The 17840-nt window shown below is 40.4% G+C and overlaps 1 protein-coding gene across 1 annotated transcript in view; it reads right to left on the reverse strand.

The window, feature by feature from the left end:
• Positions 1-17840, reverse strand: part of AKAP9 (A-kinase anchoring protein 9) — a 175197-nt gene that overhangs the window by 3278 nt on the left and 154079 nt on the right. The window contains exons 42-49 of the mRNA XM_036759124.1: positions 16973-17187; positions 16477-16585; positions 15533-15715; positions 9027-9227; positions 5019-5251; positions 2615-2700; positions 1430-1580; positions 424-563 (exon numbers count right to left, since the gene is read on the reverse strand). Coding sequence (XP_036615019.1) covers positions 424-563; positions 1430-1580; positions 2615-2700; positions 5019-5251; positions 9027-9227; positions 15533-15715; positions 16477-16585; positions 16973-17187 — 1318 coding nt within the window. The remainder of the gene's footprint in view (positions 1-423; positions 564-1429; positions 1581-2614; positions 2701-5018; positions 5252-9026; positions 9228-15532; positions 15716-16476; positions 16586-16972; positions 17188-17840) is intronic.

A 17840-nucleotide genomic window follows, 5' to 3' on the forward strand; every position in this document is an offset into this window, starting at 1 on the left:
GGGGACCACTGCCCTACCCTAAGCTGGATGTACACATGTGTTCAAATTCTAGGGTGTGCCTCTTAATATTTTATAACTAAAATGCACATATTATAGAATATGTTCTGTAGAAGTAACTTATTTTCAATCTTTTTTTTGTCCTTTATGGATTGGCAATCTAGTTCTTCTAGAAATTAAAGCAACATGCAGTAGTAGCTGGGGCAGTAGCCTTGGAATCCAAAAGCTCTGGGTTCATCTCCTACCTCTGTCATTAGCTCTGTGGCCCCTAGCCAGGTCACCCAAAGACACTGGGCCTCCATTTCCTCCACTCTAAGGTGCCCTCTGACGTCTCTTCTGGAGCTGAACTTATGATTTAGGCTTTCTTAGGTTTGGGTCAAAAGTGTCTGCAAATTACACAGACACTTTGCTGTCCACTGAGTATACCTGACTGTACATTTCCAAGTCTCCTCTGCAGAGCTTCTAACCGACTGATATAATCTGTCAGTGCGCGGTCGGGATCATAATTCTGAAGCTGAGAACAAGCGAGGGACCCTGGATTTAGGTCAGCTGTGGGGCCTTGGTACCTGCAGGATAAAATCCAAAACAAAAGCCTAGATAGTTTACAAACAGTAATGTGGAAAATGGTAAAAAAAAAAATACTTTGGAAGGTAATCAAAGCTTCCAAGAGGCTAGAGGTGTGTCCTGTCACCCCTCCCCATTCTCCTACTTCCAAAGGCTGAACAACAGAAATGAGGCCCTTCTCGCCCTCTGATTTTAAAAGGCTATTCAAAAAGAAAATGTAAACATTTCTTTCATGTCCATGCTTCCCTAGGTTTTGCTGAGTCTTGTCTGTAGATTATAAGCTTTTGATGAGTACGCAATGATCATTTTAGCTTAAAGTCTGTAGACAGTGGGGCACACTGTTGGGCTCAAAATAAGCAATAATTTAAAACCAGCTTGCTTGTGGGGGGGAAAAAGGTATCAGAGGCTAACCCACAGTAATATGTCTCCTGAGTTACCACAAATTACCTTTGTCAATTCAGATGATGGACAAGGATTTGTCCTTGTCCCCTAGTCTAACTTGGCAGAATCTGCCAAAGCTTGTGCTTTCAGTGGCCTAGCCTTGGAAAACTCAGGTCACCCCTACACGAAGATGAGGAAGGAAGAAGCGATCATGTTACTCAGACAAATCACTGCTTCTGAGAGCTAGCAGATGTAACAGCTAAGGTGCTTTAGGAGGCACAAATTACAACCATCAAACGGAATTTGCCTTTCAATATATGAGAAGAAGCAAGTGGAGAGAAATGGAGAGCTGTGGCTTTTCAAGAAAATGGTAAATAGACTCTTGCCTTAAAAGCATTATTTTTGCCAAGTCCTGCTGCGTCAGCCTTTTCTGTTCAAGAGGAATAAACTTCCTTATTATTGGAGGCAGATTTTATCATCGTCTTACCTGTGTTGAAAGTGTAAAGGAGACCTGGGGCAGTCCAAATCGGACCTGGAACGGTAAGAGGAATGTCTCTGTTCTCCACACAGCTCCAGCCCACCAGGAGAAGGATAAAATGGATCACTCTTTTCTGTGCCTAAAGTGACCCAAAATGTACCTTGTATAGAAAAGAAATATCTCTTAAAAATTCTATGAGATAAGGCTGCCAAAGCTAACACTAAACCTTAATTATTACAGAAAAATCTCTTTTCTATTTTCAATTATGAATGGAGGAAAGCAGTGGTAAGAAGATTCATTTGGCTTTCAAGTGCATTTTTAACATTTATACTGAGATACAAGTGTTCCCCACTTCCAGCTGAGAACTTGTCTTCGTTGCTCACTTAGGATCAGAGCTCAGAGGGTCACACACCTTGGGAGCTTACCCATCATCTGGTCCACCCACTTTTTTATGCTGATAATGACATTTCTCTGGAGGAGAGGGGTAAGTCAGTGCTGTGGATAGGACCAGACCCCCGCCCCTGGGCTCCTGACTCCCGGGGCTTTCTATCACTTTTATGCTAGAGGTAAATTCCACTGCCTCACACTGAGTGATGCAGACTTTCAGTCCAAGATAAGCTGTCCCTTTCAAGTCTGCTGCCTTTTCACTCCTTGCTCAGTATTTCAAGGGACAATGAAGATTCTGGTTTAGAAGACTTCTTTCTAGGTACAAGGGGTGATATAGGGGTCATCATGAGTACTAAACAAGAAATAAGGTCTGTTGTTAATAAGCAACTTCTACACAAAAGTGTAGACGAGTATTCAATTGTGCAACCCGTGGAAACTGCCCTAAAAGAGGCCAGCAGGTAAAGGAGTGGACCCAAACTGTCCGCAGGTCTCCAGGTTGGGGGCTGTCCTGATTTCTGGACACTGAGCTGACTTCTGGCCATCGCTCCTAGTTACACCCCTTGTGGTCAGGAGAAACAAGTCTTAAAGGGCCCTTCACATGCTCAGGAGATGGTGGGCAAGTCAGTCCTCCTCTCCTTTCTTGTCCATCCAGTTGTCTGCAGCCCTAGCTAGCCTTTTCTCCCAACAAAACCTCTGCTGCAAATTTCAAAAACCATCTGAAGACATTTGTCAGATTTGTGCTGCTTTAGTTAGTCTCACAAAACAGAGTAATTTGAAAGAACCACAGGAAGCCTGTTTTGTTTTTACCTGGATTCTGTCCAAAGCCATCCCTATTGATATTAATGGAACAAGAGCCTGTTACCCGATGCCATCTGCGAACCAGGAACTTCATTCTAAAAAAGTAAGAAAAAATTAAATACAAAAGGTCATTATATAGCCAAAGACCAGAGACAAGATAGCTTAAAAGCAAACTTACTATACAAAAGTTAAAATCACATACAAAATAAGTTTCAGTATAATTATACACTAATATAGCCTTTACTTTATTTGCACATATGTTCATTGGCTTATGGAAGGGACAAGAAGGGGGCCCAGATCATCAGGACCTATCCTCCCAGGTTGCATCTCTGGCATCTCTACCACCCCCACTATCTGCCACTCTTTCTTCATGAGCAGAAAAAAAGTTTTTTTGTTTTTGTTTTCCTGAGTGTTACGCCTGAAAAATAGGTAAGAGTGAACAGGGAGCTCGGAGAAAGAGAAGAAAAATGGGAAATGGGAATAGGGGTTAGAGGAAATGCAAAGAAGAAAGGAGATGCAATGGAAGAGTAACCAGGAAAATCAGGAGAGAACAAAGAATAGACAAAAAGGGGAATCAAAGGGGCAAAGAAGAGAGAAAGGGACATGAGTGAAGACATGCTCCCTCTGGAGGTGGGCCCGCACTGCACTCCTGTGTCCCATGAGGGTCAGTGACAGCTGACTGCTCATGAAGAAGCCAGAGCTAAGAGGCTGGCCTTGCAGTGGGTAGCCCCGGGGAGAGGAAGCTAGGCATTTACCTTGTGGGGTAACTATTCTCTTATTTCTGTAGCAAGGAGTCATTCCCAAATGTGCACATTAATCTGCTGGCCACTAACCTGCCTGAGGGCAATGACCTGCCTCTGCTCTGAGTCTAGGAAACAGCACCACACTGGTCTAGAAATGAATGAGTCAGGACACACACACAGACAAATAAGAGGCATAAAATACTACAATTGAAGTAATCTGCGTTTACGTTATTGCAAGTTAATTAAGAGGGAGGGGTTCTAGTCCCAGCTTGGTCACCAGTAAAGGCAAATGACTTCGACCTTTTGGGCTTCGTTTTCATCAGCTACAAAAGGAGAGGGTCCCTTTCATCCTTAAGAGACTATGAAGCTGAATCAAATATAAAATGGTCATTCTGAAGAAGCTAGTCTTCTGTTTAATAATTTTTTTAAAAAATCATAAGAGTTTTAGGGGTAGAAATTTAGAGGAAAAGCTTCCATTTTATGTACAGTAGGATGCTGAGGCTCCCAAGGTTATTGTGTCCAGCTGGGCCTAGATTACAGGTATCCATAATCCTATTCCAGTGTTCCTTCTATTAGAGTTCTCTTTTTTTGTTAAAGTTTAAAAAGTTTGAACAAAGGGCTTTTACAAAGCCCTTAGAAAAGGTCAAGAAGTTTAAAGGGAGGAGGAGAGGCTCTTCAAGAAACAGCTTGGCCCAGGGAGACAGCAAACTTGTAAACGCTGGGAGTTGGTGGGAAGAGGGTGGAAGGAAGGAGACGGGGAGTGGAATGGATGCTGAAGCAGATGTTTCTCATGCATGGGTTTTAGTCACAAGGAGACCCAACTAGACTAGATAAGGTCTTAGCTAAGAAGGGGCTCAAAGAAGTAAAACTTTCATGTCTAAAGTTCCAAATCTCTATTACTTGCTGTCAGACTTTAATGACTATACCAATGGGGGGTTGTGATCAGTGATGGAGGCTTGTTTAGGCTGGCTGGCAGGGTATCTCTCTATGTGTCGGTAGCTCTGCTTCATGAAATCTGCTTCTCTTATACAGAGTTATTAAGAGAAGCATCATGGTGGATAGAGAGTCAGCCTTGGGATATGGAAGCCTGGCTTCAAGCCCTGCCTCTGAAACATAGCAGATAAAGCCTTTGGCCTCTTGGAGGCAGCAGGCACCTCTCTAAGGCTAGGTTCCAGAGATGGTGCACATCTGCACTGGGGCAGGGAGTTCCCCACTGGGAGGTCACCATTTCATTTCAGGCTCAGTAACAGCACAAGCATGACAGCTTGGGACAGATGAGGGCAGGAAGAGGACATGGGATGGAGATCATGCAGAGTACTGGTGGGCTAATGGCTGGATTAGTAGGGGCTCTGAAAACTAGGGTCAGGATCACAAGATTGGCAAAAAAAAAAATTTTAAAAATCTAGTTCATAATGTTATTTAGCAAGGAGACTTTTGCGGGGGAGGGAGGAGGCAATATATACTGGATTGTGAAGAACCACAATAACCAACGGGAGGCGACTACTAGACATAGGCAGAAAAACCATGAAGAAATAGGTGATCTCAATATTAGAGGTGGCAAATGTTACAATAATGAATGAATATGGATAGCATAGAAAAGGAGAGACTTTTTTCTAAATGCTTCAACTTTCAGAGAGTTGATGCATTTTTTTTCTTTTGAAGTACTTTACCTTGAAATTGCAATAGACACTCTAACAGCAGACCGAAACCTGGTGAAACCTTTGGACTGGTTTGTGATGGCTGCTAGGTCGGTACAGGATGGCTGCCCTCCCATTCGTGCAATGAGGGCCAGAGTAGCATCTTCACATTCTTGGAACCCACCTAGTAAGAGCAGCAGGTAGTTCTTCTGATAGATGAGAGCTTTCCGAAAACTTTCTGCTCTCAAATATTTACCATAAATTCTCTAAATTTAAAGAAGGAAGGGGGAAAAGTATTAACGAATCATGTAAAGCATTCTTGTAAATTGCTGTTATAGAATGGAGAAAGCAGCTTACAATCTAATGGTGGGGAGAGAGGGCTGACCTTGAAAACAGGAGCTCCCTGTGTTTGACTATCACCTCCCAAGCATACTAGCCATGTGACTATCCTTTCCTAAGCCTGAGTTAACTGACCTGTAAAATGGGGAGAACACCTGTAGTTCTAACTTAGAAGGTGTCATAAGGATCAAATGAGACAATGTATAAATTCTACAACCACTCTGAGGAGACAATAATCACCTTTTACTGTACAAGCTCCTCAGAACGGATCCCCTTGGGTCATTCCCTGAAGGAAAGGTTGGCCTTTCCAAGTGAGAGGAGGAAGAGAATATGGGATGGAGATCACACAGAATACCAAAGGGGAAGCAGCTGGTGACGGCCATATTATTAAGGGCTATGATGACGAGGATCAGGACTTTATGTTTTATTTACAGGCTTTATTTACTGTAGGCTTCTGAGTAGGTGAGGGTCACGATCAGAGGGTGTTCTGGCAACAGTGTGAAGGGTGGATTGGAGACCGGATAGAAGAATGGAGATGATGTACAGAGAGAAGAGAAAAGGGCCAAAGTCAGAAAATCTAAAGGATCGTCCAGGTTTAAGAAACAGAAAGTGGATAGAGTTCTGGTAAAGGAGGCTGAGAAGGAAGGTAATTTAATAGCTGATTAATAAAATGTTTTTTGGGAGTACAATTTGGATTCTGGGACCAGTGATTAAAATACAGAAATGGTAGGCTCCTGAATAGAACTGTAGAATGCCTTATAAAGGGCTGGTAAAAATGTATCTGCTAGGAGTCTTGCAAATCTAATCAAAAGGGCTTTAAACTGAAAAGGAATGGGGAATGAGAAAATCATTCAGATTTGTGTAGTAAGCAAGGCAGAAAAGAGCTACAGGGAAGAAAGAAGAAGAGCAGAGAAGTAGCCAGTGATTCACAGGAAATAAAATCCAAGAATAAAACCTACGGGATCAGATGTCTATCACTAATTTACAAACTACTGTAACAAGCAAGGTGAACTAGAAATCCTGATATAAAGAAGCAAATTTAATTTCAAAGGTATTACTGAAATGTGGGTGGACAGGATCCATGACTAGTCTATGACTCTGAAGAACATTTACCTCATTCAAAAAGACTAAAAGGATAGAGGAGAGGATGAAGGATGGGACATCACTGTACATTAAGAAAGTATGTTTTGTGAGGAAATCCAAGACCCAGGGGTTGGGAAAACAAAGTAGAGAGCTTTGGGGTAAAAATGGAAACAGAAACAGAAACGATATTGTCACTGGAGTACATTACAGACCAGTGCTTCTTAAACTGTGGGTTGCGACCCCATGTGGGGTGGTGAAAAATTTGAACAGTAAAAGGTTTCTGAATGCACAATGACCAAAAATTAATTAAAAATCAAACGCATAATAAATCCAAGGTGTTTCTGGCAGTGCTTGCCTGTGTTAAGCTGTGCAACATCACCGCTGCCTTGGTTTTGAACACAAAGCATGCACACATTGCACTGCACATACTCTTAGGCCACACAGCACCAACAAATGTTGCTGGGAGGCAAAAAGGGGTGTTGAGTGGAAGAAGTTTAAGGCACCCTGCTATAGACCAGAGAGAAAGAGGGCACAGATGAGGAGTCTGAAAACAGATCCCATGCCTGGTCCAGAGGCATAATAAAGAAGTGATAGGAGACTCCAATTAATTGGGTTATCTGCTACAGTTCTCTCTGCCAAAAACAGAACAGTTACTCATTTCTTTACTTACTTTAATGATAGATTTAACCTTCAAAAGATAAAGGAACCAAGAAGGCCAATTTCCACCAGGAGGAACTGGTTCTTATGGTGGAAACCAGGGAATCTTGGGGGAGAAGTAAGGATTCTACCTTAGAATTTGTGGTAAAAAAGCACAGAAGAAAACCCAGACATTTCAGATTTTGGTGGAGGAGATTTCAAAGGGTTCTGATTGGGGAATATATCAGTCACAGAAAGAATCAGAACCTTTCAAGAATGAAATTCTTAAGACAAAGAGAAACAATTTTGACAAAGAAGAAAAGAGAAAGTTTCTAAAGAGATTATGTATGTGGCTGCTAAGAATTTATCTGTCAAATGAAATTTTTTAAAAGGCAGAAACAGAAAATGGAAGCAAAGGTATTCATCAGAGAATGAATACAAACCATTACCAACTACAGTGTCCTAACTGTTAAAGCCTGGGGGGAAAATGAAGGTTTTTTTCCTAGCTACACTGAAAGAAAAGAGGATATTCAAAGAAGGGATGGGACAACTCCTTAGACTATGTAGAATGATGATAATCTATACTCAACTCATATTCTGGGTCTGTTTTTGCTGCCAAAGAGAATGATCTTTGGATTGGACAGGACAGAACAAAAACAGGCGACAGGGAGCTGAAAGCCAAGTAAAGTCAGGACACTGTCAACCCCTTGATGATTTCAAGTCTCCAGTCCTGAGCACTGAAGCAACTGATTGATGTGATTCCTGAGTCGCTGTTGGGGAGGTCTGAAACAACGTGGAGAATGGCAGAGGTGTATGCTTCTATCTGTCTCTCTAGCACCTGGCACAGTGCCTGATACATGGAAGAACTTTAACAAATGCTTGTTGATTGACTGAACGACTAGAGGAGGGCATGTGTACCAATTTTCACAAAGGGGAAGAGAGAAAGATCTGCAAACTACTGACCAGTTAAGTTGACATTAATTCTTGGCAAAATTCTAGAACAGATTATTGAAAAGACAGTCAGTGGACATACAGAAAAGGAATCTGTGATCACAAAAAAATTCAGCCTGGCTCCATCAAGATCAGGGATGCCACACTTACCTAACTCCCCCCACCCTTTTTTTTTGGGCAGGGCAATTGAGGTTAAGTGACTTGCCCAAGGTCACACAGCTAGTATATGTGTCAAGTGTCTGAGGCTGGATTTGAACTCAGGTCCTCCCGACTCCAGGGCTGGTGCTCTACTCACTGCGCCACCTAGCTGCCCCCAACTTTTCCGTTTTTGATGTGGTTCCCATACTGGTAAACCAAGGGAATATATATCTAGATTTTTAGTAAAGCACTGGACAAAGTCTTGCAATGTTATTCTTGGGGAAGAGATGAAGAGATGAAGGTTAGACAATAGCACAGTTAGGCAGATTGAGAACTAGCCAGATGACTAGATAGGCCCCCAAAGTACTCATTAACAGCTTTGATGTCAACTTCGAAGGTCTCTAGTGTGATGTCTCGGGGATTTGTATTTGGTCCTATTCCTGCTGACATTATTACCAATGACTTCGATTAAGGTTCAATGGCATGCAGATGACATAAACATGGGAGGGATAGCTAACATTAGATTACAGAGTCCTGTCCTCTGGAAAGGATCCAAAAATGTTTCAACAAGCTAAAATGTTGGGCTGGTCATGATAAACAGAAACAGTATGTACAGACTCCTCTTTGTAAATTTCTGATAACGAAGGGGAAGTTTGATATAGGATGATATCTTAAGGGAGTAAAAGGAGGGTTTTTTGTTTGTTTTTTAATACTGGGGATACCTGAACATGTTTGCATATTGAGAGGAAGTACTGAGAAGACAAGGAGCAAATGAAGATTCACAAAAAGGGATTAATGATAAAGCAAAGTCACAAAGGAGAAAAAAAAAGAATAGGATCAAGGGCACTGAGCATTAAAACAAAGCAAAACGAAAACCCCACAAAAACCACCTACCTTTAAAGTGGCATTTTCTGAGCTGGGGTTCAAATCTTGCAACAAAGCTTCATTCCTTAGCTCAGCCTTCAGTCTACATACCTCGGCTTCAGCCCGTCTCAAGGACTTTTGGAGAGCCAGCTTTTCTCTGTTCCAGATTTCTTTCTCAGAAGCTATAACTGCTTCAATGTTAGTACCGTGATTGAATGAATGTCGAGAAGACTGTGGAGACAACAAATCTTGTTAAGTGACTCTTACCCCTTTTCCCTCATATTATATAGTTTTTCATTAAATAATTTTTGTTATCAATCTCCTAGAATTTCCATAAAATTTTCTATTGAATATTTAAGTTATTCACAATGAACAATATACTTAAAGTATTTTTCAAAATGACTACTTTCTTATGACTCTATATATTCCTCTTATCTGTCATTTTTAATATGGGGGGAATAAATAATGTTATAGTGTCTCCTATATACTAGGCAAAGTACTAAGACCTTTTTTACAAATATTTCATTTGATCTTCACAATGACTCTGTGAGCTAGGTGCAACTTTCCTCAGGGCAACAATTCATATATCACTCATATTTTTTCAGCCATTTCCCAACAACTGGGCCTTTATAATGCTTCCATCTCTTTATTCTTATAAATAACAACATTTTATAGAGTTATAAAAATGAATTCTTTAGGATATATCACTAAGAGAATGATTACAGGGTCAAAGGGTATGATCAGTTTTGTGACTCTTATGGTACTGCCTGATGGCTCTTAAAACAAATTATACTACTCTGTGTTGCTAGTTAGTTATCTACCTCTATACCAGCTTCCTCACATCCCAGCAAAACTGAATTTTATCATTTTTATTTATTTTTCCCAGCTCAAACATCATAGGACTTAGAGATGAAAGAGACCTTAATGATTATCTCTTACAAACCTCGCATTTTATGGAAGAAACTGAATCCCAAAGAAGTCAAGTGATTTGCCTAAAGTCATTTGTTATTGTTGCTGTTCAGTCACTCAGTTGAGTCTGACTCTATGTGACCCCATGGACTTTTGCCTGTGTTTTTTTTTTTTTGGCAAAGATACTGGACTGGTTTACCATTTCCTTCTTCAGTGTATCCCCATTTTACAGATGAGGAACTAAAACAAATAGGGGTTAAGTGACTTGCCCAGGGTCCTACAATAGTAAGTGTCTGAGGCTGGATTTGAACTCATATCTTTCTGTCTCCAAGCTTGGTGTTCTATCCACGTCTCTGCCTGCAAATCTAGGGCTCTTTTCCCTATGTCATAGGAAAGTATTCCAGAAATGTGTCAATTTGCTTTTCTTTGCTTAATAGTGAGATTTTTCAATCTTTCAATGTTTGCTTACAATCTGTTTCCTCTTTTGCAAAATGTCCATTCATATCCTTGACCATTCGATGCTTGTGCATTTTTATTCTCCATATGAAGTCATACTCCAATAATGCATCATTACTGTACAGTTGTGGTTAATCATTGTATGTTTCTGAAAGTTATTTTTATGTAATCAAATAAATTCACCATATCCAAATGCTTTTGTGATTTCATCAATTTGGATATTCCTTCTTGGATTCATTCAGATCTTGGCACATCCATAAACACCCATCTCATCTAACTCTTACCCATATCTTTCATGAGTTTGCCACAATGAGTGAGCTGTGGGCTTTCCTTCCTCTTTCTTGACATTGTGAGGCTACAAGAACGCTAAGGTCTTCCACTGGTGATCCCTCACTCTCATCATCAGACCAACGTGTCTTCTTTTCTGATCGTAAATTTTCCTAATGAGAGCCTTTATTGCAGCTCTTACTTGTTAATTTTTTTGCAGTTTGTCTCACATCCAACATGCATCTTTCCCTTGCCCTCTGTTATACTAACTTTAAAATTTTTCAGAGACTGCAGTGTTTCATGACTTACAGCCATCCTACAACACTGGTAGAATATTAGTATTAAAAGATGAGCTTTTGTTTCCAGGAGGAGTTTGGAATTATTAACAGAGCTTTGTAATTTCCTGAAGGCATTCCAGGGCACTTGGTTACTTCTGCTTAATTCTGGGCCTAACTTGATATTCATTTGTACAGTCTGCCTAGGAGATCAACTGGTTGATTTATTGATCTATTGTTCCATTTCTCTATTGATATATCTTTATCCTCCTATGTAGATAAAGATAGGTTGAGAGATAGGTAAGATATCTTTAGGTTGTTCATTTAATTGCACGTAATAATCTGGGTCACAGACATTTTTCATCTACTTGATCTTTCCTATGTGAATACTTAGGCCAAACTCTTGAGTGGTGGTGGATCTCTTCCGAGAGGCTCTGCCATGTTCCTCTTCTCGATGCAGCCAGCACAAGGTCATCTGCAAAGAGGAGGATCTGAAAGACTTTCCCATCCTAGGGAATTTCTCTTCAACTGTGATGGTAACTATACAATCTACTGTGACATTTTGCTTTTAGTTTATGATTCCCCCCCCAGACTTCTGGTATCTCCCTCTGCCTTCACATGTCTTCTCAGTAGGAGCTGGGTCGTCTCTTCCATGAATCTCTTCTACAGAGTCTTCGTCCAGTCCAGCTGCTGTTCCTGCCTTTGTTCTTCTTAGTCTCATTTCTACCCCCTTGACAAGCACTTCTAGGATTAAGACATTAGAGCTCAAGTGATGTATCTCTACTTTCCTTAATGCAGAAAGCAGTTTGTTAAAAAAATCTTTGCAGATCTTTTCCGTTTTTCTTCTGTAGGTTGTCCATGTTCTTTTTCATCCTTAAAAATCCTTGGGGTTATTTTGCTTAGTTGGATCCCTTGCCAAGCTTTATTTAAATTGGTTCTGTCCTTGCTATTTATATACACCTCATAATCGTCTGAAGTGACTCTCCAAATCTTGGGAGGTTTTCTATCATGTACTAGACAGGTGCTCCCAGGAAGATAATAGGCCTCTAATATTTGTCAGGCTGACTTTTTAATGCTTGGCTTTGATCAAAATATCACTGTATAAACTAATATTTTATTTTCTTGTTTTTCTCATTTTTTAAAAAAACAATTTTCACTAGGATCTACAAGACACTTTGTTTGGGAGCTTCACTTTTTTCTTATGTGTGATACACATACAGTGTACGTATGCTAAGGAAGAGAAAAAAGTGCTGGCCTCAGTTCCTTCAGGTTCCAGGCCTGCCTCTATCACATACTGTATTGCCTACAGACAAATCAAGTCAATCAACACTTTTTAAAGTGCTCACTACTGCCCAGCACACTGGAAATAAGCACTGGAAATACAAATACAAGCAGAAAAAAAGACAGTTCTTGCCGTCATGGAGTTCATATTTTTTTTATGCTATTTGTTTTTTTTTTCAATAATTTTTAAAAAAATCATTATTTATTTAACATTTTTAGTTTTCAGCATTGATTTCCACAAGAGCTTCAATTACAAATTTTCTCCCCATTTCTACCCTCCCCCTGACTCCAAGATGGCATATGTTCTGATTGCCCCATTTCTCAGTTAGCCCTCCCTTCTGTCACCCCACTCCCCCCTTCCCCTACTTTCTTATAGGGCAAGATAGATTTCTATGCCCCATTGCCTGTATATCTTATTTCCTAGTTGCATGTAAAAAACTTTTTTTTTTTTGAACATCTGCTTTTAAAACTTTGAGTTCCAAATTCTGTCCCCTCTTCCCTCCCCACCCACCCTCCCTAAGAAGGCAAGCAGTTCAACATAGGCCACATGTGTATCATTATGCAAAACCCTTCCACAATACTCATGTTGTGAAAGACTAACTATATTTTGCTCCTTCCTATCCTATGCCCCCTTATTCAATTTTTTCCCTTGACCCTGTCCCTTTTTGAAAGTATTTGCTTTTGATTACCTCCTCCCCCTCTCTGCCCTCCCTTCTACTGTCCCCGCTTTTTTATCTTCTTCCTCCTTCTTTCCTGTGGGGTAAGATACCCAACTGAGTGTATATGTTATTCCCTCCTCAGGTCAAATCTAATGAAACAAGATTCATTCATTCCCCCTCACCCCCTCTTCCCTTCCAACAAACTGCTTTTTCTCGCCACTTTTATGGGAGATAATTTACCCTATTCTATCTCTCCCTTTCTCCCCCTCTCAATATATTCCTCTCTCATCCCTTAATTTGATTTTATTTTTAGATATCATCCCTTCATATCCAACTCCCCCTGTGCCCTCTGTCTATATATGTATGTATATTCCCTTCAGCTACCCTAATACTGAGGTCTCATGAATCATACACATCATCTTTCCATGTAGGAATGTAAACAAAACAGTTCAACTTCAGTAAGTCCCTTATGATTTCTCTTTCTTGTTTACCTTTTCATGCTTCTCTTGATTCTTGTGTTTGAAAGTCAAATTTTCTATTCAGCTCTGGTCTTTTCACTGAGAAAGCTTGAAAGTCCATATTTTGCCTTGGAGTATTATACTCAGTTTTGCTGGGTAGGTGATTCTTGGCTTTAATCCTAGCTCCACTGACCTCCAGAATATCATATTCCTAGCCCTTCGATCCCTTAATGTAGAAGCTGCTAGATCTTGTGTTATCCTGATTGTGTTTCCACAATATTCAAATTGTTTCTTTCTGGCTGCTTGCAGTATTTTCTCCTTGATCTGGGAGGTCTGGAATTTGGCAACAATATTCCTAGGAGTTTTCTTTTTGGGATCTTTTTCAGGAGGCGATCAGTAGATTCTTTCAATTTCTATTTTACCCTCTGGCTCTAGAATATCAGGGCAGTTCTCCTTGATAATTTCTTGAAAGATGATGTCTAGGCTCTTTTTTTGATCATGGCTTTCAGGTAGTCCAATAATTTTTATATTATCTCTCCTGGATCTATTCTCCAGGTCAGCGGTCTTTCCAATGAAACATTTCGCATTGTCTTCCATTTTGTCATTCCTTTAGTTCTGTTTTATAATATCTTGATTTCTCATCAAGTCACTAGCTTCCACTTGCTCCAATCTCATTTTTAAGGTAGTATTTTCTTCAGTGGTCTTTTGGACCTCCTTTTCCGTTTGGCTAATTCTGCCTTTCAAGGCATTCTTCTCCTCATTGGCTTTTTGGAGCTCTTTTGCCATTTGAGTTAGTCTATTTTTTAAGGTGTTATTTTCTTCAGTATTTTTTTGGGTCTCCTTTAGCAAGTCATTGACTTGTTTTTCATGGTTTTCTCGCATCACTCTCATTTTTCTTCCCAATTTTTCCTCTACTTCTCTAACTTGCTTTTCCAAATCCTTTTTGAACTCTTCCATGGCCTGAGACCAGTTCATGTTTTTCTTGGAGGCTTTTGATGTAGGCTCTTTGACTTTGTTAACTTCTTCTGGCTGTATGTTTTTTTCTTCTTTGTCACCAAAGAAAGATTCCAAAGGCTGAGTCTGAATCTGAGTCTGTTTCTGCTGCCTGTTCATGTTCCCAGCCAACTGCTTGACCCTTGAGCTTCTCATGCTTGTAGAGAGTATTTTGTCCCAAGCTTGAGGGGCTGCACTGTTGTTTTCAGAGCTATTTCTATACAGCAAGTTCTGCCACACCAGCACTCCTCCTTTCCCAAGAACCACCAACCTGGATCACGACTCAGATCTAAGCAAGCTCTGCACTCCTGCTCTGATCCACCACTTAATTCCTCCCACCAGGTAGGCTTGGGGCCAGAAGCAACTGCAGCTGTAGCTCTGTAAGCAGCCTCAGAGGTGAACCACCTCCGCTGCCCCTGGGGCGGTGGCCGACCGCGAACTCCTTTCACTCCTTCCCGCAGTTTTTTCCCCACTAACCTTCTCTGTTGTCTTTGGTGTTTGTGGGTTGAGAAGTCTGGTAACTGCCACAGCTCACTGATTCAGGGCACTAAGGCCTCTTCTGCCTGGCTCCTGGTCTGCTTGGTCTGGCGCAGCCCACGCTGGGCTCTGCTCCCCTTCTCTCCCAGGTCCGGGCAATAAACCTTACCCAGAGACCATCCAGGCTGTCCTGGGTTGGAGCCCTGCTTCCTTCTGCTATTTCGTGGGTTCTGCAGCTCTAGAATTTGTTCAGAGCCATTTTTTATAGGTGTTTGGATGGTCCTGGGGGAGAGGTTTAGGCAAGTCCTTGCTTTCCAGCTGCTATCTTGGCTTTGCCCCAAGGAGTTCATATTTTAATGGATGAAGATAACACATAAAGGAAGTTGAAAAAAGGGAAGAGTCAAAGTACCCTTTGCAGGAGGATGGTTAGAGAATGTACAGTGGAGATAAGTCAGCATTACATGCAGTTTGGAGAACAATGAAGACCTGGTTGGCCTGGGCCTCCTCCTTAAAATGGAGGATCTGGGAGGAACCAGCCATATACCTCTTTCATATTACAAATTATAGAGATAGTGCCAATCTGAAGAAGTTCCTCAATGGAAACTCCCTACACTAATGAAATCACGTATCTGGTCTCCTCTCAAAGAAAAAAAAAATTGTACCTGTATGATGTAGGAAGAGAAAGATTAAGGTTTTCCATATGCTACCGAAAACACAACTTACAATGTTTCTAAATAAATAAACATTGAGAAAAGACATACATAGTCTCCACAAGGTCCTGTCTGTCGAAACCACCTGACCTCCTCTTCCAGCTTCATAACCACATTTCTTAAATCATTCTTTTCCTCAGTCAACTGGCTGATATGTCCTGTCAGCTCGGCATTTTGTCTTAGTAATCTTTCAGTCAATGAGCTACAGGAAATGCCTGGTGATACTAAAGTGGGCTAGAAAGGAAAAGAAAAGGGACATGAAATCAGATCAACAAAATTTTAAAATAGTAAGAAAAATACAATGTGTGATATTCTTGAGAGCAGTTTAAAGTCTTATTGCAACCTGGATATTCCACAAATAAACTACTGCATTTTGTGAGAGAGAAGGACAGATTGTGCAATGTAAATTCATATATAGGGACAAGGTGAATTGCTCTCAATTATCCATGCTCATGAGGAAGAGAGAGAATATGAATAAATGACACTTAGGTCACTGTGAACCTTAACCACTAGTTTCTTTCATCATTATCCCAAACTAAACCTTTTAAATGATGAATAACAAATAACAAAACAGATGGCTTTATGTTTCACCTCCACTCTCTTCACATGCACACTATTAAGTCATCAAGAAAATCCCCCAAAGCTGTCTTAGCAGGAAAGCAAAGGAAGAGAAGCAAAGATTCAAGGGGCCAAGCATAAAGTCCATTCTTTCTCCTATGTGAACCGCCACAGAATAGCTCTGTTTCTTATACAGTGAATGAAAAGGGGAAGCTGCATAAAGGTACATACAACTAACACCAGCCGGTTCTCCTGCAAATCTTTGCTGTCCCTCCAGTTTTTGTTAGAAGAAACACTGAGAAGTAACATATTCAAAAATATATCAAGAGGTAAAACATTTTCAGGGATGGATTACACTGCTACTTTCAAAAGATCCCTAAAATTTTCAGACAAAGCTAAAGTGCATATGGCTTTACAAATGGCTAAAACTTTCTCACCTGCCCTTGCTGAAGTAACCCAGCAGACTTCTGTAACTGTGTAAGAATGTGATCAATGTTTTTCTGGACCCAAACAAAATCTTCATCATCCGCTGCTTCAAACTGCAACCTGTAATGAAAACAAACCCTCATGGTTTAATTCTCCTAATCTGGGCTGTGTCAGACTCTGTAAATAAAACAACCAAAACTAAAACTCATCTTCCCATAACACTTCCTTCTCACACTTTCCCTGTAGGCTAAAACTTCACACAATTTATTTTTAATTGTACTACATTTCTTAACCTTAAAAGCCTAAATAAATGTCAGATACTATTAAAGGAGAATTTAAAAAATATATAAGCTCAATAAAACAGTCCTTTTTTGGATGAGTAAAAACTATTTCACCATTCAGATGTGATAATGTTAAAATGGTGAATTTGTTATTGGTTGGATCTTAATAAGCTACTTTATCTGGCTTACAAACCCCTTCTTGGAAGGTCGAGATGGCTTCTCCCACCTGCTAGAGGCTTTGTGGGCCAGCTGCTGTAGTTTTGATGATATACGCTGCAGCTTTTGTCTAATGGTCTCCAGTTCATGGACATCCTCGGTTGCTCCATCCCCATTCATCTCAATCAGTGGGGGATAACTTGATTCTTTTTTCTCAGTTCCTTCAATTTTCTGCTGGAGGACCCAATTTCTTGTTCGATCACTGGACGAGTCCCATGTGGTTGACTGGTGAAAGGATCAAGAAGATACTAATTAATTACTGTATATCACCTAAGCTTTTTTCTTAAGTAAATTCAAAAGAAATTTCCCACCACTTTAAATAAAGCTCTAATTAAGAATTTAAATAGCTTGGCCTCAGTGGCTTCACTATTTTCAGATGTTATCCAGAATCTAATCAAATAAGTTTTATGACCATAGAACTATGTAAACATTCCATTCAAAATACATAGTTATACACACACACTTGATCGAGTATGAAAATCTATCTTACCCTATAGGAAAGTAGGGGGGAAGGGGATAAGAGAGAGGGGGATGATAGAAGGAAGGGCAAATGGGAGGAGGGGGTAATCAGAAGCAAACACTTTTGAGGAGGGACAGGGTCAAAGGAGAGAATAGAATAAATGGGGGTGGGATAGGATAGAGGGAAATATAGTCAGTCTTTCACAATATGGCTGTTAGGGAAGTGTTTTGCATTATTACACATGTGTAACCTATATCAAATTGCTTACCTTCTCAATGAAGGTGGGTGGAGAGGGAGGAAGAGAATGTAGAACTCGAAGTTTTAAAAACAAATGTTAAAAACTGTTTTTACATGCAACTGGGAAATAAGATATACAGGCAATGGGGTATAGAAATCTATCTTGCCCTACAGGAAAATA

The sequence above is a fragment of the Trichosurus vulpecula genome, chromosome 5 (genome assembly GCF_011100635.1).
Source record: "Trichosurus vulpecula isolate mTriVul1 chromosome 5, mTriVul1.pri, whole genome shotgun sequence".
NCBI classification, from domain to species: domain Eukaryota; kingdom Metazoa; phylum Chordata; class Mammalia; order Diprotodontia; family Phalangeridae; genus Trichosurus; species Trichosurus vulpecula.